This window comes from Pollachius pollachius (assembly GCF_949987615.1).
Source record: "Pollachius pollachius genome assembly, chromosome: 20".
Taxonomy (NCBI): domain Eukaryota; kingdom Metazoa; phylum Chordata; class Actinopteri; order Gadiformes; family Gadidae; genus Pollachius; species Pollachius pollachius.
Genome location: NC_136953.1, coordinates 16,986,021 through 17,005,586, shown reverse-complemented (window position 1 = coordinate 17,005,586; position 19,566 = coordinate 16,986,021). Strand labels below are relative to the sequence as shown.

At 52.5% G+C, this 19,566-nt stretch overlaps 1 protein-coding gene across 1 annotated transcript in view; it reads right to left on the bottom strand.

The window, feature by feature from the left end:
• The window catches only part of rbpjb (recombination signal binding protein for immunoglobulin kappa J region b), a 33,417-nt gene extending 21,165 nt beyond the window's left edge, over positions 1-12,252 (bottom strand). The window contains exon 1 of the mRNA XM_079757692.1: positions 12,194-12,252. Within this exon, the coding sequence (XP_079613818.1) occupies positions 12,194-12,213 (20 nt within the window). The 5' untranslated portion in view covers positions 12,214-12,252. The remainder of the gene's footprint in view (positions 1-12,193) is intronic.
• Positions 12,253-19,566: the final 7,314 nt, after the last annotated feature.

Sequence of the window (19,566 nt, the reverse complement as noted above, 5' to 3'; positions counted from 1 at the left end):
TTCAGTCTATTGCCAAATGTATTGATCACAGGAAAGGGTTATTCCTTCAGTTTTAGGTCATTCTAAACCACATCACTGGGCTCTGGTAACTCTGGATGGTCATGCTGTTATTATAGGGAGATTAGATCATTAATACAAAGAATAATCACTAGACTATTGGACATGAAGGAGGTGGGAGGAGTCAGAGGGAGAGAACAGGGAGGAGTCAGATAACAGGGAGGAGTCATAGGGAGAGAACAGGGAGGAGTCAGAGGGAGAGAACAGGGAGGAGTCAGAGGGAGAGAACAGGGAGGAATCAGAGGGAGAGAACAGGGAGGAGTCAGAGGGAGAGAACAGGGAGGAGTCAGAGGGAGAGAACAGGGAGGAGTCAGAGGGAGGAGACAGGGAGGAGTGAGAAGGAGAGAACAGGGAGGAGTCAGAGGGAGGAGACAGGGAGGAGTGAGAGGGAGAGAACAGGGAGGAGTCAGAGGGAGAACAGGGAGGAGTCAGAGGGAGAGAACAGGGAGGACTCAGAGAGGGAGGAGTCAGAGGGAGAACAGGGAGGAGTCAGAGGGAGAACAGGGAGGAGACAGTGAGGGAGAACAGGGAGGAGAGAGGGAGGGGACTGTTGTGGACAGCAGGGAGACACCGGGGGCTGTGTGTGGGTTTGTGGTGGCAGCAGTTGGGTACTGTCTCAACTGTCAGCCATGTGTTACCCTGTGTGCCAACCCTGTCCAACGGCCGCCAAGAGAGGCTCATCACAGACCAACATCCTACCCAATCTGGAGAGAGGCTCATCACAGACCAACATCCTACCCAATCTGGAGAGAGGCTCATCACAGACCAACATCCTACCCAATCTGGAGAGAGGCTCATCACAGACCAACATCCTACCCAAACTGGAGAGAGGCTCATCACAGACCAACATCCTACCCAATCTGGAGAGAGGCTCATCACAGACCAACATCCTACCCACTACAACATGTTAGCAAGATCCCTGATGACAAGACCGCCGTAAGAAAGACCAGTTAGCAAGAATCACTGTAAGCAAGACTACCATTAGCAACAGCACCACTAGTAACAGCGCTGTTAGCAACAGCACTGGTAGCAAGAGCTGCTGTTAGCAAGATCGCCGTTAGCAACAGCACTGATAGCAAGAATCGCTTAAGCTAGACCCCCGTAAGAAAGACCTAATAGCAATCACTGTAAGCAAGACTGCCTTTAGCATGTTCGCCGTGAGCGAGATCAGAGCTAAAACACTGACAGCAAGACCACCACCAAGGAATGAATTCATTTTCTTGCTCTGAGATTGACTTATTTGCAACAGGCTATCACAGGGAATAGGCTGGGTGGTTAGCTAATAAGCAATGGTGGTTTGTTAATTAGCAATAGACTTGGTGGTTTCTATCATCAGCAAAAGACTTGGTGGCTTGTTAACGAGCACTAGTGGGCTGTAAACCTGGTACTGAGCCTAAGTGAGGTGTTTAGAGGTGAGGGATGGACTGGTGGTAGACGGGTGGTCTGCCTTTGTAGACATCTCAGTCTCCAGGGTCCGGCCGAAGCCTCGCTCATCGTCTGGAGGTAAGTGACTGCTGCATAGCTGGCGGACGCTGCGAGCTGATTGGCCGGCTGGCCCGGGGATGGCGGAGGTTGGCTAGCTGCCGCCGATACACCCCGCCGGGCAGAGTCAAGGGCGTGTGTACGACAGAGCGAGAGAGAGAGTGGTTTGAGATGGGTGGGTCACTTGAGCTGGGGTTTGTAGGCACACACACACACACACACACACACACACAGTAGGCCACCGATTGGCCGTCTCTGACATGGGAGAGTTTAATGACAGAGGGGAGAGCCAAAATAAGGCTCCATCAATTCCCTCGCTCTCTCTCCGTCTCAATCTCTCTCCGCCTTGCTCGACCACACTCGCCAACATCAACGTTCCATCTGGAGGTCTCCAGGGAAACGGCCTTCCAGCCCCGAGGAGACACCAACGCCCACTCGTCCCCTCATCTCGTCCCCTCATCTCGCCCACTCGTCCCCTCATCTCGTCCCCTCATCTTGTCTCATCTCGTCCCCTCATCTCGCCCCCTCATCTTGTCTCCTCATCTCGTCCCCTCATCTCGCCCACTCGTACCCTATCTCCTACACAGAGCCATGGCATAACAAGCTGAATATGGGGACCCAAACATCCAAATGAACTAATCTAGGTATGACTGAGGGGCAGGAGCAGACCTGTGTCCACGAGAGGGGGGATGTTCAGATGTTCTCTGGCAGAGGCTGCCCCCATCGTCCTCTTAAGACAATAAACTGCACTTGTTAGTTGTTTTACAAGCACAGGGTTCTACAAGGCCTAGAAGAGGAGCTTCACCGTAACAGCGAGATGGAAACACTCGCTCACAAGCCTACCGCCTGGTGGGCCTCAATGTGTTCCATTGGTCGACGCTTTCTGCGGTTGTCGTTTGAACGCCTGACTCCATCCACGCGGTGACAACACCTCCAGTGTCTGGGGTCCAGAGCAATGCTGAGTGACACCATGTGTGGCTTCAAGGTGACGTCCCCCCTGCCCCCCCCCCCCCCCCCCGGGCCCGGGGCCCAGCGCAGGACCTTGACATCCGAGCGACTATAAAACAAAAACACTGGCGTTAGCATCTGGATGTGGCTAGCGGGCTAGCGGCCGTGATTGCTGTATGTGTTCTGGACACGCTCCAGATCCACAACCCGATCCACAATGCGCACATGGGGAAGGGGGGGGGGGAACACAGAGGAGGGCGGGGAGGTGGAGCGAGGGAGAGGGTCATGGAGGAGTCAAACTGGGGGCCTGAGTACTCGCAATATACATAGACATATTCTCATACTCTCTCTCTCGCTCACCCTCCTGCTCTCTCCCTACCTCCCTCCCTCTCTCTCTCTCTCTCTCTCTCCCCCCCATCTCCCTCTCCCCACCCTCTCTGGCTCTATCCCTCCCCCCACTCTCTCCCTCCCCCAGGGAGATGAGAGACAAGAGCTCATGTATTAATAATCAGATCTTGAACCTCGCACTGAGCTGACAAGTGTACCCCCGGCCACGAGGTCAAGGCAGGTCAGGGTGCTCCGGGTGAAGCTGTCAGGAGATGAGATACAGCAAGAGCAGTGGGTGGGTCGGGGTCGCGACCTTCCGGGGCCTTGAACGTTAGATGACCCCCCCACCTCAATGATACTACCACACACACACACACACACACACACACACACACACACACACACACACACAGGTAGCAGTGATGGGTGTCAGTAGGAACTAGTTAGTGTTGCACTTCCCTCAGCAGAGTGAACGTCTGACCCCCCCCCCCCCCCCCCCATGGATGGGTTCAGACAGGGAGGGGAGAGGAGGAGGGAGGAGAGGAGTAGAAGAGGGGAGGAGGGGTGGAGAGGAGGAGAGGAGGAGGGGAGGAGTGGGGGAGAGGAGGAGGGAGGAGAGGAGGAGTAGAGGAGGAGAGGAAGAGAGGAGAGGAGGAGTAGAGGAGGAGAGGAAGAGAGGAGGAGGCGGGAGGAGAGGAGATGAGGAGGGGAGGAGTGGGGGAGATGAGGAGTAGAGGAGGAGAGGAAGAGAGGAGAGGAGGAGAGGAGGAGGAGGGAGGAGAGGAGAGGAGGGGAGGAGTAGAGGAGGAGAGGAGGAGTGGGGGAGAGGAGGAGGGAGGAGAGGAGGAGTAGAGGAGGAGAGGAAGAGAGGAGAGGAGGAGGGGAGGAGTGGGGGAGAGGAGGAGTAGAGGAGGGGAGGCGGGAAGGAGAGGAGGAGTGGGGGAGAGGAGGAGTGGGGGAGAGGAGGAGGGGAGGAGAGGAGGAGAGGAGGAGGGGAGGAGGGAGGAGAGGAGGAGTAGAAGAGAGGAGGAGGTAGGAGAGGAGGGAAGGAGAGGAGGAGGGGAGGAGTATAGGAGGGGGGAGGAGAGGAGGATGAGAGGAGAGGAGAAGAGGACTAGAGGAGGGGAGGAGAGGAAGAGAGGAGGAGGGGAGGAGTAGAGGAGGGGGGGAGGAGAGGAGGAGAGGAGAAGAGGAGTGGGGGAGCAGAAGACGGGGGGGCATGTAAAACAATCTGTGGTCTGAAAAGAGACTGAAATGTTTTTAGGACCAAAGACTGAAGTGCATTTGCATTAATATCCATTGTGCAGTTCTCTTTATGTGCACGTAATGGTTTTGAGATGCACGGTCCGGATTTGAAATTATAAAGAGGTTAAAAGGCGTATAACATTGCTCTCTGTCGGAAAGATGACACCAAAAACACCAACTATGCAGCCTGACACATCGTCGTATGGTGGGGAACCGGTTAACCGATTAGAGATACAACACATGGAAGCCGCTGAGCAATCGGAGTCTGGAGAACGAGTCGTTCGGGAACCCAAAGCAGAAGAAGATGGCCGCCAGCTCCTCCTCCTCGCTGGAGGGTGATCTCATGTGAACGTCGCTGACACCGCGACGGCAGCGCAGCATGGCGGGCGCTCCAGAGCCACACACTGCAGGCCACAAGCTTGAGAAGGTCCACCGCAACACGAACAGCGCTCTCTCCAGAGCAGAGGAACACCATTGTTTTACCCCCGACCACAATCTCCCCCCCACCCCCCACCCCCCGCTTCTTCTCTGCTGACACGCACGGCCATTACTTCACTGGGATGGAGGATTCCTGGGGGGGCCAGAACCACTGAATCGCGGCCACAGGAATGCCACGAGTCCGATTCCTCCGGAGAAAGCGAGCATATCTCAGAGTGGAGTTTAGGTGTGGTTGAGTAAGAGAGGAACAGAGGGAGGGTTCTGGAGGCAGGAACCATCACTTCCAGGGTAGAAGCCTCTTCTCGCACGCTGCCTTGTTCCTGTAAGCCTCCTGGCAAGGGTTAGCCTCTTCCCTAGAGCGCCGACTCCGTCCATGGATCCCACAGAGGGGATGTGCCGGGCCTGGTGTCCCCCACAGCCAGTGATGTTGATCTGGGCATAAAGCGAGCGAGAGTCCCTGGGGGTTGAGCTTCCAGAACGGACCGAGAGACATTCTCCAGCGGTATTCATCACAGTGTGGTCCACCAGCATTGGTGGGAATTCTGGGAACTGTGTTACTGCAGCCTTGAAAAACAGTTGTTTTTCATTTCTGAGTGTCGTTAGGGTTGAAAACAAGGGATGGGGGGGGGGGGGGTTGACCATCTAGACAAGTAGAAAATACATCTGGAATTTCAAAAACAAATGGTTACGACCACGGCGAGTCATTGTCCAGAAAAACAGGAGCATCTTTCATTTTGGGCTACGCTAATAACACAGCTATAAAATACGTCCCAGAAGTTAGACTCTTGGTGAACATCATGAAGACATACAGACAACATATCTCTCATATGGTCGGCTATACTGGGGTTTGTAAACTCTCACTGCGACATGATGACATTTTCTTTCACTTGTCCAAACCAGCTGCTTCCCTCCTCAGCCGAAACCTCGAACACTGTGACCAAACTAGAGGAGGAGGAGGAGGAGGAGGACGAGGAGGAGGGGGTGTGGAGGAAGAGTCACTTCCCTAAAGTAGGTTCTCCACGCGGGCATTCGGCCACTGATGCTTATCACTGAGTGCAGAGTCAACAGCCGTTTGCCAAAGGCCTGTGGGAACGTGTTGTGGTCAGAGCGAGGGGGGGGCCTGTTCAGGTGGACTGCAGTCCGACCTGAAGCACAGAGGAGCGTGGGTACGGCCCAGGGGTCTGCAGAGTCAAGGACGTCTGGGAGGGAGTTCTCCTGGTGGCTTCATAGCAGGAACAGCAACAGTGTCGGGTGGAGAACTGTTGCCACTACTCCCACTTAGTACTACAACCACTATCATACACCAACACGCAGAGTCAATAACCAGACGGTCTCTCTCCAAACACGACGAGAAACAGAGGGGGGTACGGGAGAGGTAAACAACAACAACAAGAGTCAACGGTCACTCTCTCTCTGTGTGTGTGTGTGTGTGTGTGTGTGTGTGTGTGTGTGTGTGTGTGTGTGTGTGTGTGTGTGTGTGTGTGTGTGTGTGTGTGTGTGTGTGTGTGTGTGTGTCCGGTCAACTCATGTTTTCTGAATGAAGCATCCTGCGTGTGTTGTGGAAGGATGGGGGGATGGATTAGAGAAGTGCTGACACTGCGAGAGAGCCGCCCGTTCCCTTGGCGATGCCGTAATCGCTACCGACAGCAAAACGAGAAGAGATGACAGGGAAGGGCAAAGGTCATGGGCGCGCGCGCACACACACACACACCAACACACAGTACTTTCAGGGCTGTATCCTTACACTCTCGTTAAACCCCCCCTCCCAGACTGATTTGGGGGCTCCTGGCCAAGGCTGACACCGCAGTGGGCTTGGTTCCCCATCGAACATGGCGCGGTGAAGCTTGTTTTTCCAAACCCACACTGGTGTTACACTCACATCCCCGTGTTTTCCCCCATCCTCTGGCAGGAGCGCTGCTTTCTTTAGGGGGGGGGGGGGGGGGGGAGATACACGCATGAGGTCATCATGGCGGTGCCGATGATTTGTGCCTGCTCTTAGCGCTAATTATAATACGTGGCCAACAGGGACCGTTGAGGGGGTGTTTTCTGCGATGCTCTGAGGAGGATGCGGTGAGGTCATCGTCGTCCTCCGAGCGCACGCTGGACGGTCTGAGAGGTTCAGCACCGCGGTATTATGCTAGTGCTAATCTCGCGTGTCCAGGCTTCCTCTGGACGTCTGCTCAGACTCCAGTGTGGAGCGGCTCGGATAAGGAGGAGCTCGGGGACGCAGCGAGGGTGTCATCGGAGCGGCAGCCAATGAAAACGCACCGAGGGGGGGACAGAGAGCCGGAGATTCAGACTCACACATTCCAACGGTTCCCATGCTCCCAGCCAATCAAAAGACTGCCTTTGGATTTCTGAGGGCTTGTTATCTCAAAGCTTTCCCCCCCCCAAATCTCTGCCTCTCGTTTCAGCGAAATCCCAGACTAAATCCTATCTCAAAGAACGATGCAAATATTGATGTAGATGGGACCCCATCACCGTGACCCTTGCTGTCACGTGCAGACCGACTCTAGCGGGAGTTAGTGATGGAACAGGAGGACCAGCAGGGTGAAGGACTGGGCATCAGAGCAGATACTCACACACAGAGCGCGGGTTTCAGATAACACTGACCTATGTCAGCGCCCCTATTTCAGTTTTCAATGTTTATCATATAACCTTGGGTATCTATCCAACGTTAGAACCCTACCTTAAATAGGTTCAGGTACGGGACAAATCCCAGCCCGTATCCACCATGGACGTAAACCAAGTACACTGAGGAAATAAGTTCACTAAAGGTGAATTAACTAATTGAAGACTTAGCCCTAAATCTACAAAGATAGAACAAACTGAAGCACTGACATCATCACAGCCTCCAGCTTTACCCCAGGGCTTTCAGCACCAAGTGGAGCTCTGAAGTGCCTGTCAGGTCCCTTAGTATGTAAATACAACAGCCCTGGAGTCTGTCGATACGGCCCTCTGGGCCAGGACAGCAGAGGAGAGGATCCAACCCCATCACAGCCCTGGCAGAGAGAACGAGGCAGAGCAGACCACAGGGGAAAGGAAGAGGGAGGGAGGGAAAGACAGGGAACAGGGAGGAGTGAAAGAGAGGAAGGAGAGATTAAAAGAGAGAGAATGAAAACGGGCAGAGAAAGAGGGAGAGAGAGTGAAAGCGATAGAGAGTAAGCAGGAGACACAGCGGAGTGGTACACATCATGCGCAGTAACTGATACTATGAAGGACCGACACGATTAGGTAACTAACCGTATGGTCCCCAGCAGAGATCCAGGTACGCTCTACCTCCCTGTGCTCTTACTGTTGTTCCTGAACAGTTAACTGTTACTGAGACGCGTTGACGCTTCCAGGCTCCAATCGGTTTGATCAGAAAAGTCAAGATTAAAGATGACACCACTCTGTCAGTCTGCAGTTGAAGGAAGGGTCAGCAGTGAGCAGAAGTAACGTTTCTTGTGTTTACGGTATATTTATTGGGCTGAATTCACAGAGGGAGAACCAACCCAGAAGGTCAGAGCACAAACCGATGGAGAACGCACATGATGGCGCTTTAGTGGGGCCATGGAAATCTGACGCAACGTAAAGGAACAAAACACATGCCATGCACGCACACGCACACGCACACACACACACACACACACACCCCCCCCCCCCCCCCCACAGGGCTACTTCAGAGTTTGACAGCACCACCACACAGAACAGGTTTAAAATAGTCCACCCCAACAATCCCCCCCGGTAGTCCTGTGTCAACTCGCACACACACACACACACACACACAGACAGAGCCCCGAGAAGGTAGAGGCCTGTGTGTGTGCGTTGGGTGTATGTGTGTGCGTGCGTGTGTGTGATCATAAAGGTCAGCGCTTCGACATCTGTTCCCATCTCCGAGCCTCCCCGCCTTCATAAAGAGGACTGGGAAGAGGAGAGCACCCCAGGGAATGCTCTCTCCCAAGCGCACGCACGCACACACACAGACACACGCACACGCACACACACTTAGGTAAAACACCCTAAGCCTTGCCCCCCCCCCCCAAAAAAAAATAACTTCAACTAATGCACCTAGACATACGATCTCTCTCTCCCTCTGTGACACTGACACACACACACTGAGGTCCACACCTTACTCCGCACACCCAACCCAAGGCCAGACAGGCACACGCTTGTACGTGCACGCGGAGCTAGTACGTGCACGTGGAGCTTGTCTCCCAGAGCGGAGCTCAGTGATATCATTACCGCAGCAGAGAGACAGAGAGAGAGAGAGAGAGAGAGAGACAGAGAGAGGGACAGAGACAGAGAGACAGAGAGAGAGAGAGACAGAGAGACAGAGAGAGAGACAGAGAGAGAGACAGAGAGAGAGAGACAGCGAGACAGAGAGAGAGAGACAGCGAGAGAGAGACAGCGAGACAGAGAGAGACAGAGAGACAGAGAGAGAGAGACAGAGACAGAGACAGAGAGAGAGAGAGAGAGAGAGAGAGAGAGACAGCGAGAGAGAAAGAGAGACAGAGAGAGACAGCGAGAGAGAGAAGGTGAGAGAAGGGGAGAGACAGTAAGGGAGGGATATAAAGAGATATAAAGAGGTAGCGTAAAACCGCAAGTAAAACCGAGAGCACACAGGGAGAGGAGAGAGGGAGGAGGGAGGAGGGAGAAGGGAGAAGGAGGAGGGAGAGCGGGAGAGAGGGAGGAGGGAGAGAGGGAGAAGGAGGGGTGTGTTCTCCAAATGGAATTCCATCCCCCAGGGCTGGTGAGCAGGGAGCATTGTGTTGAAATAAGTGATTCATGCTTTTATCATCGCAGGTGAACACTGCTATCCTTTCAGGCCTCACTCAGGTCCTCCCTGGCACACGGGAGGGATGCGAGCTGACAGCAACACTATCTGCTCTTCTTACCCCCCCCCCCCCCCCCCCCCCCCGTCTCACTTCTGCTGTCCAGGCTTGTGTTGAGGCGAGGGTGTGCCAGGTGAGTCAGGGGGCTCCAGGAGGAACCAGAACCACAGTGGTCCGGGGTGTGAAACGCCACGCACCGCTTCAGTCGGGACGCCACCTCGTCACCTAACCGTCACCGGATAGTGGGGTGGTCAGGGGTGGTTCCACCCCCCGCCCAAAGGTCCTGGCCTCCATCCCCAATGCCCACCGCAGTCTACCTGCAGGCACCCTTGAGCAAGACGCAGCCCGGAGCCCTGCCTTCTGGATCACAACATGCAGAACAGCGCACGGTACCATGTGTTTGATAAACAAGCTAATAGCACAACACACGCACTGCAGACACAACACACACACACTGCAGAGAGAGACACACAAACACACACGTCATCTGATGAAAGGGTGTGTGCTCTCAGACAGGGGTGCAGATGCACCCACTGACCTCATGCATTTATTTCTGTATTTTAAGTGGCTTGGTCCCGTGCTGTGGGGGCCCCCCGCTGGGCGAGGGGAGGGGTCGGTACTGTACTACAGTAGGACCTCAACCACCAGAAACAACAATGGAGCCAACACGAGGGCAGCGGAGACAGGGGACCTAGAATGAAAGCTTTACCGCTAGCTATGGTCCACACTATGAATCAATGCAGGCTACAAGATTAAAATGGACTTTATTCATTTATTTAGGATTTATCTTAAAGGAAATAAGTGGAAGGACTATGAAGCAAAGGCAACCAATCAATCTATTTCCCCCTATTTACTGTCTAGTATAATATTACAATTAGACAATAAATAACACAAAACAATCAATCCACCCGCAGCCTCTTCCAGTGCCTGCAGAGAGCGGCCTGATGTCTGCATACGGCATCCCATAATTACCCCCCCACACAGCCACACATGGCCCCCACCAGCCCTGGTCTGGGCCCCTACTGTCCCCCACCGACACACAGCCCATCAGAGCAGGGCGGTGCGCAGGGGGACGGACGGGGCCGCGACGCTAGCCTCCAGTTGTTAGCGTAGCCACAGCACCGCCACATGCTAATAAGGTCCCCTTATGGCGCTAATTTACACCCCCCCGAGAACAAGCCTCTCTCCACCACCACCATGCCTCCCTCCCTCTTCCACTCACCACTCTGCCTCAGTGCTGCAGAAAACACACACACACACACACACACACACACACTGCAGATATCATCTGGACAGGTGGCCGGTCCCCCAGACCTGACCCGGCTGGCCCCTGGCTCGGCCCCCCCACCTCCCTCTGTCTCGCTCTGCCCCCAACTGAAATCAGCTCCGGTCTGTTGGAAAGCCCCAACACACACACACACACACACACACACACACACACACACACACACACCATGCTAATGTCTGTCACCCACTGAGCTGTCTGCAGGATTACCGCCCGCCAGTACAAAAAGCGCTTGTGTTTGGCTAATGTGCAGGAAAACCATTTTAATCAGATATGGGTTGACTCCAAAGGATGTCTTGAGTGGCTGTTAGTGCGAGACTTCCCAACGTGCCATACGGCTTTACTCGGACATGTACTGGATGTAGGCTCGTCTTGTGACAACTAAGCCAGTTGTGTATTCCAATTCAAAACGTAATTTTTCCCAATATTAAATCAAAATCACATTGCATTCACTCACCCCTCACACACCGTCCAGTCTATTTACAGTAGCACCATTAAAACAGTACCCTTCCGCACAGTGCAATTTTAGATCAGCACAAACCTCTTTATCTGTATGTGGATACACTGCATGCATCAATACATCAGATAAACACCGACTATACACTGGGAACTAGGGACAGCGTTACAGCAATAACTACCTAGTTAGTGATATCTCAACAGAGTGAAGCACATTTCATGTTTTGAGGGGCGATGATCATACAAGGTGGGCTGCGAGGATCTGGAAGCCATCATATACCATAGACAAGAACGGCTGCAGTTACTTTTGACTATATAACTTCACATCAACAAAGCGAACATATTTAAAAATGAAATCACACACTGTAGTCCACCCTTTCTGCCCAGGCCGGGACGGGGTGCAGACACAGCCGATAGCACACCCACAACACACATGGCCATGGGTACACTCGGGAAAACCAACGCGCCGCTGCGAAATGTCGCCACAGCGGAATCGCGACGCCACACCATAACTCACAACGGGGGGCGATCGCTCCCCGGAACATAAAATCAACATCATGAGGCACAACGCGGTCTGAAGCCACACTGTAGCCTTTAGTGAGTGTAGCCTTCTGGTTAGCTTCGCGGCTAACGTGGATGTCTGGGGAAAGCCCACCGGAGGCACCGTGGAGCTCAGGGGGGGGGGGGGGGGCATAGGCGGCCGCCGCGCTACCGCCCCGCGGAGGGGATAGGCGCACGGCGCTGCTGCCGCCCGCACGGAGGACCGCGATGCCGCCCAGCAAGGCGCCACCACCCGCACGGAGGACCGCGCCACCGCACGCAAGGAGGACCGCGCCACCGCCCGCATAGCCCAGCGATGTGACTGTTGCCGCAGAAGCAGCGCGGTCCTCAGAACGGGGGACCGCGCTGCCCTCCGCACCGCTCTGCCGCTGCCGCCGCTGCAGCAACAGTCCGCTGGGCTGGAACCTCTCACACACAGCCATTCACACAAAGAAAACCCCACTTTCGGGCCCCGGAACCACACGCAAAACACCCACATGCGCCCGGGCTATTTCACGAAAAACAGTGTATTTCGTGGCGGTAACTCGCGCGGTGGACGAGTCCGCCGCCCACGATCACACTGAACGAATCTCAGACTCACCCTGTCACAACAGGCGCCATCTTCCACCAACTCTCACTCCAACTCCAGCACTCGCGATATCCTCTCTTCACGCTCACACACTCTGCCGAGACAACAGACGCGGACTGGAGGCGCAGGGAGCGGGGAGAGAGAGAGAAAGGGGTGGGAGGAGAGGAGGGAGACTGAAGAAATGGGAGGTGGCGGCTGGCGAGGGAGAGAGAGAGATCGAGAGAGAGAGAGAGAGAGTGAACGAGAAGGGCAGTCGCCACAACAACAGGCGTGGGAAACTTCGGAGATCTCGCGAGAGTTGGAAAACTCTCACCATAGACGGGTATGGATGGGACGCCCGGGTCTCGCGAGACCTCCGTGCCGTCGGAGTGGGTTGTTTATCTTGTGGTGCAGAAATACTATTCCCACGTGTTTACTGTGCAATGAATTACAGCAGATCTTACACGAGAAGCTCAGCTTTCCCAGGCTGACACGGCTCTCTGCTCTGTGTTATGTATGTGTCTGTGTGTGTAACGTCAGAGTAGCCAGACAGCTGGGTTTTATCTCAGCCAAAATACAACATCCAACTATCCTATGCAACAGCCCACATAGACAAACACAGTGTGATGCGAGGAGGTACCCACACACGGGCTGCATGGTTCGTTTTTAAAGAAGGTAGTTAATGCCGGGGAAATTTCTTCGCACGAAACTTCATAATTCCCCCAGGGGGAGAATAACAGTTCCTGTTTAGAAAGGAGAAACAATGGTGTGAAAAGTGTGAATGGGCCATGCCGAACAGATTAGTGAACCGCCATCTCACCATGAGTCCCATGACCGATCCGCCTCCACAACCTCAACACCCCAGGACAAGAGACGCCATTATTACTAACGGTTGTTAGTTATAACAACCGAGCCGACAATTCTCCATTTTGGGGGGGGGATTTCAGATCTCTGAAATATGAAGCAATGTTTGTGTTCGTTCATGATGCCATATGAACCTGTTATATGAACCTACTCTGCTTTATTCCTCTGTTTACAGAAGCCATACGGTGTAGTGGTCTCTAGGCGGTCCCACCAGTAATGCTTTCGCTTAAGTGATTTAATCTTTGGCTTTTGCTCTTAACTGAATACCACGGTTCTTTGGTGTGTATCACGTTGTACAGGCAAAGTAATGGAGACTCGAGCATCTCTATCTCCACTGTGTGTGGGTTTGTGTGTGTGTGTGTGTGTGTGTGTGTGTGTGTGCGCTGTGTGTGTGTGTGTGTGCGCTTGGTCCGTGTGTGTGTGCGCTGTTGTGCAAGAGGAACTATGTTTATTTGTTTTAATGTTGTCAACTGTAACCTATCCCCATGCCAAGGTAAACTACTAAAGCAACTTAATAGAGACTGCGGACGGTAAACACCTGGCCTGGACTTCCTCTCTTTATCCCATCTTGTTTTGCTAGACTTCCGCTCGTGAGCTTATGAAAGTCTGCAGAGATCTGAGCACAGAAGGATGGAAGCACAGAAGCAGAAACCAAATGGCACTGTGGAGAACCGAGCATCCAATCACAAAGAGGTTCCATGTCCGGGGGCGGGCCTTCGATAAACTGGCAGCTTATCAAATATGTGCCTCAGGATTGTTGAGGTCTCATTAAGACAAAGGCCAGCTATGGGTTAGCTTGTGCTCTCAAGGAAGCTAAAAGGAGATTTACGGGTGTACTCACTTTGGAAGAAGCGATTAAATGTGAACAATAAAAAAGAGTATGTATCCTTGAATGCCTTTGTTTGACTATTTATATGTTTGCCAAATTACGAGTAAAGTTACATTTTCTAGTGGTCCATCCATAAGAGATGCCTCAAGTAACCCTTTCTCTTGAGCGGACGATACAACGGACCCTTGTGACTACTTCATCCATCAGCACATTTCAGACGCCTTAGGAGCATCCCTCATCTTTATAGACTCTCTCTGTCTGCCAGGGAGAGAGGAAAGAGGGGAGAGAGACAGAGAGAGATAGGAAGAATGGAGAGAGAGAGCGCGAGAGAGAGAGAGAGAAAGGGAAAGAGAGAGAGAGGAAGAATGGAGAGAGAGAGAGAGAGAGGGAGAAAGGGAAAGAGAAATAGAGAGAGAGAGGAAGAATAGAGAGAGAGAGAGCGCGAGAGAGAGAGAGAGAGAGAGAGAGAGAAAGGGAAAGAGAGAGAGAGGAAGAATGGAGAGAGAGAGAGCGCGAGAGAGAGAGGGAGAAAGGGAATGAGAAAGAGAGAGAGAGGAAGAATAGAGAGAGCGGAAGGAAGAATGGAGAGGGAGAGTAAGAAAGTTGTTGCAAAGGGAGAGAGAGACAGACGGAGGAAGCATGTAGAGGACTAGGGAGACTGGAGGAGGAGGGATACAGCGTGGAAGAGGAGGGGAGAGCTAGTAAAGAGAGCTGGTGAGTGTTCTCTCCCTCTCGCCCCTGGCCCGCGGCCGCGCTATGTGAGTGGCGACCTCCTGTCTTTTCCAACGCGTCCTTCCCTCCCTTCTTCTCCTCTTTCTCCTCCGTACTCTTCACTGTCCGCGGGGAGCCTCTGGTTCCACTCTGGAGTTCTGGGAGCATGAGGCCTCCTCCTTGAATGTTCCACAGCTGAACCGAGGCGGGATACGCAGAGGACAGTAAGTGTGTCGTCAGCCAATGACAGCGAGGAGCGCGAGGAGTTTTGGCCTTTTGTTTCAGCCTCCTAAATCAGGGGCTTTAAGGCTGGTCGGTCACCACTCTGACCGTCTATCCTCTACAGGCCTATATATTGTTTACGGCCGTCCACATACGATTCAAGTTAGACTTTAAAGTCCGTCGTCTTGTGTTTCTGAGTGCCTCCTTTATGGCTTGTATAAAAGAAGAATAATCTTTGGGGTTCTGAAAAACCAAAAGTAGAAATAACGCACACAGACTAAGTAAACCATAGCCTTTTCTAGTTCCTCATTCATTTAAAAGGCTTTTACAGTTCCCTCAGTCCCCTGTGTTTCAATATTTCATTATAACACCGGACAAAATATGATTTTTAATAGTAGACGGGGGGGGGGGGGGGGGGGCTCTGTTACGGGAAGGTACGGCTAACGCTTACGCTAATTCCGGCAATCAGGAGCTGAGTTTTCCTTGAGCCAGAAGGCCATAAACCCCATCGTTTGACTCCGTAAGCCGACTGCCCGTAAGCAGGAGAGAGAGAGAATTAAACAGGGAACGAAAGATAAAGGAGAAGGGCAGAGCGAGGGAAATACAGACCGGGAGGAAGAGAGACAAAGATGGGAGGGACAAGGTGAGAGAGACATACTGAGATCGAGGCATAGAGAGATCAGCCATTTAGTGTTATCTCTGCATTGGCTTTTGTTGTTTGAGTATTCTGCATGATTATATAAGAACCAAACTGGACAGGAGGGATTGCAATTCTTCAAATGACCTTTGCAACTTGTCAAACAGAGCGACGACTATTTGGAAATCTTTTGGTTGGAATGGGAAATCGCCCATTTTCACATCCAGCTTATCCATCTTAGTCCAGGAAGAAATGAGGAGGGAAAATCATTCTTCAAACGGTAATCTGTGGGATTGAACGCTGGAAGCACAAGGAGCGGGAGGAAGAGAACCAATTAAGGAAAGGCCTCCAGCTTCCTGATTAGCCGAGCTCCGCTCTCTCTCTCTCTGTCTCTCTCTCTCAGCCGGTCATCTGAGGTGGGTCCTCTGGGTCAAAGGTCGCTCGGACGGAGCTGCACAGGAAGGAGGTGTCGGACGGGGCCGCAGCGACATGTACTCAGACATGTGTTGGGAAAGAGCAGCGGTGCATAGACAGGAAGTCAGTATTTGGCGCCTTGTGTGTGAGTGTGACACATGCACATTCATCCTCGGCTGGTAAACAAACTCACTTTTTTTCAGGGCCAAGCAGGAAGTTCAACAACAATGTCATACACGAGAGCAAGTGGAAATCACAAGACTTGAAAGAAGAGGGTGGCTGGGAATCTGAGTCATCAGGCTCGACCACAGACACTCTTTAAGGTGGCCACAGGAATCTGTCTCGCTGTTTGTCTATCTCTCTCTCTATCCATCTGTCTGTCTGTCTGTCTCCTTCTATGTCCATCTGTCTGTCCGTCCCTTTATCTATCTGTCTATCTCTCTCTATCCATCTGTCTGTCTCTCTTGCTATCCATCTGTCTGTCCGTCGGTCTCCCTCTATGTCCATCTGTCTGTCCATCCCTCTATCTGTCCTTCTGTCTCTCTAGCCATCTGTCTGCACGTCCCTTTATCCATCTGTCTGTCCCTCTCTCTATACCACTGTCTGTCTGCCTCTCCCTCTCTCTATCCCTCTCTCTATCCATCTTTCTGTCTGTCTGTCTGTCAGTCTGTTGATTCACAAGGGAAATAGCGAAGGGAAAAGGAAGACTGCCAGGCAGACAGAAATGCCATTTTGAATGACGGAACCCTGTGTGAGCAGACCCAAGCTGGGCAGGCGTTATGATGAACGACATGAACAACGAAGAGTCTTGGAGATACAACAAACAAACAAACAAACAGGAAATCACAGTTTGGGCGGGTGTGCAAGCAGCAAGGTGCAGGGAGTAGAGGAAAAAAGGGTGTTCTGAAAAAGAGAATCTGAGGTGCAAGAAAACAGCCCCCCCCCCCATGCCACTCTGTCAAAATGCACACATTTACTGACACACACACACACTGACACACACACACACACACACGCACTGTCACGCCATTGCACTGACACACACACATGCACCGACACACACATGCACCGACACACAAGCACTGACACAGCACTCACTGCACACAGACACAGACACACACACATGCATTGACACAAGCGCGCACACACACTGACACACATACACGTACTGTGGGTGTGCGTGTGTGAGTGCGTGTGCGTGTGCGAGTGCGAGTGCGTGCGTGTGTGTGTGCGCGAGGGGAACTGGTTGATAAGTGGTGTTTCTCCGGGTGAAGCTGAAGAAGTCTTGGCTCACCGCGTTCAAAGCCGTCCATCCCCACCTAGCTATCCGTCTACTCTATAGGTATATCTGTCTGTCTGTCTATTCATGTATGGGTCAGCCTCCATCTGTCCATCTATCGTTCTACCTGTCTTGCTGTTCATCTATCCATTTATCTTTCTTATCTTCCCGGCTCTATCTCTGCATATCACTGTAAATCGATCTTCTCTTCCTCCTCTGAGCTGGGATTACTTTCAGGCAGAACTTTACTTTTCCTCAATTCCTTGGAGTTGATTCTGTCTTTGTAACTCTGGGTCAGCACCAGGGTCTGCTGAGCTATCGACCGATTCTAGCTGCAGCAGAACCTAAACCAGGCATGAAGCTGTCTGTCTGCCTGTCTCTCTGTTGGATCCTTACAGTACTTATCATCCTACGCCCCTTGGGGTTGTGATGGACTGTCAGAAACAAGGCAAACACGGACGATTGGCTCAGAAAAATCCCATTTCAGAGCAGTTTGTCTGCGTTGTTTTGTCTAAGCGGTCCCAACAGGATTGGATTAGAGGTCGCTCCTCTGGGCTCTTGATTCGTTCGGGGGATTGATCTTTGTCCATTCGATTTCACTGCTAAGTGACGTCCGTTTTCCAAATCGGAGAAGGGTCGAGTCATCGCAGGTGGAGGGCCCAGCAGGGCCTGAGCCCTAAAGCACACGCTAAGCACACTGATTTAGTCTCATACAGGAATCTGAAGGGTGCTTAATTGTGAGAATGCCGTAGGAGGCCGTAGGATGCCTCCGACCCGACGTCCTAAGGTTTTGTTTCACTTGCTGCTCAGGATGTGGTCATAAAAAAACTAAAATAACAAAAACACAAATCTCCTCCAGCACCCAGAATCAGATATCGCTCTCTCCGTCGAGACAAGAGATCCGATCTGTTTCTGCTGATGGTTTTTAGTTTGAGGCAAGAAGAAACATTTGAGGAAGAGAGGAAAAAAACACCAAAATGAAAACCATCAGAGAATAATCAGGAGCAGGGTCAAAAATGTCATAACAACGACAGCGTCCAACAAAAGTAAATTCCTCTGCTCCGTAGAAAAAAAAATTGAAAGAAAAAACATCTTCCTGGGAAAGAAGTCGGTTGTCCACATTGATAGAGCGGCGTGCGGCTGGAGAACTGAGGTACCAGACGCAGAGGTCAGAGAGCCAGCGCTGGTCCTGGTCACAGGAGGAGGGATCGATGCGTGCTCCTGTTTGTTTGTGTTGTTACGAAATAAGCACTAGTCTACATTTCTTGCATGCACTTCTCCCTTCTGATTCTTTATTCTGTCACTTCTCGCGTGTTGCGGTGACTACGACTGGATGCCTGGACTCTCCTCATGGTTAACCGGCCAGCACCCCATCACCGAGTTAAAATGTTCTGCCTCTATGTCTGTACGTTTGTATATATCTATGAATGTACGTCAATAATGGCCCCCATTGCACTCCTGATCATCCCAGAACAAGGAATCCCCCACTCTGAAGGGGGGATCCCCCACTCTGCATTCCTTCTCTAGATCTCTTCCTTGCTGATTAAGAGAGTTTTGTCTCTCCCTTGGGGGGGGGGGGTCATGAACACATGACCTGTTAAGCCCTTTGAGACTGTACCTGTGATGAAGGTCTATACCAATAAAATTGAATTTAACTGAATTGAAGAGGCACCAGGTTCTCACTACAGGTTACAAGGTCAATGGTCATACCCTTCCATCGCCTGACTTCCTGTCGGAGGTGAAAGTAGATCCTGGAGGAGATTCGGTTTCCTTTCCAGTTTTTGTTGTTTAAAACGCTGCAGTATTTCCCTGGCGTCCGCGTGCGTCGAGGCTTGTACTCGCTGGTTGTTCGCTGAGGAGACGTAGACACCGTTGTTTTCTGGGATGGTTGTCTGGCCGGACGGCCGTACCACAGCTGACCACCGAATAGCTCCTAGAGGAGACGGAAACGTGCAAACAGCTTCACAACATCTGACCTCTCTGCCACGCCCTCCTCTGTGTGTGTGTCTCTGAACACACAAGCATGCCTGTGAACACACACATATACACACACATATGGCATCCCGCGCCTCAAACCTCGGCCCGGGCGGGTCCGAGGGGTAGTCATGGAAAGCGTATACCGTCGCCACCCACTAACCGGCGACAGAGAGCATCACTTCTCTCCCCCCAATCAGCGAGATGGGGGACACCTGGCCGGAGGGAGGAGAAGGCCCGGGAGCCATCTTAAAAGGAGCACGAGAGCTGACGACAGGGCAGAACGGGAGCGAGCGGCACGAGGGAAGCGCTCGAGACCGCGATCGACTAGAGGCTCACTAGAGTGCTCCCTGTTTGGACACATCATTGTAATAAATGCCGAGTGCGGCTTAACCCGAACTCCGAAGCGTGAAGCGTACCTTGAACCCCAAGACATTGAGGAGTGGGTTACCACAACACACACACAAACACACTCT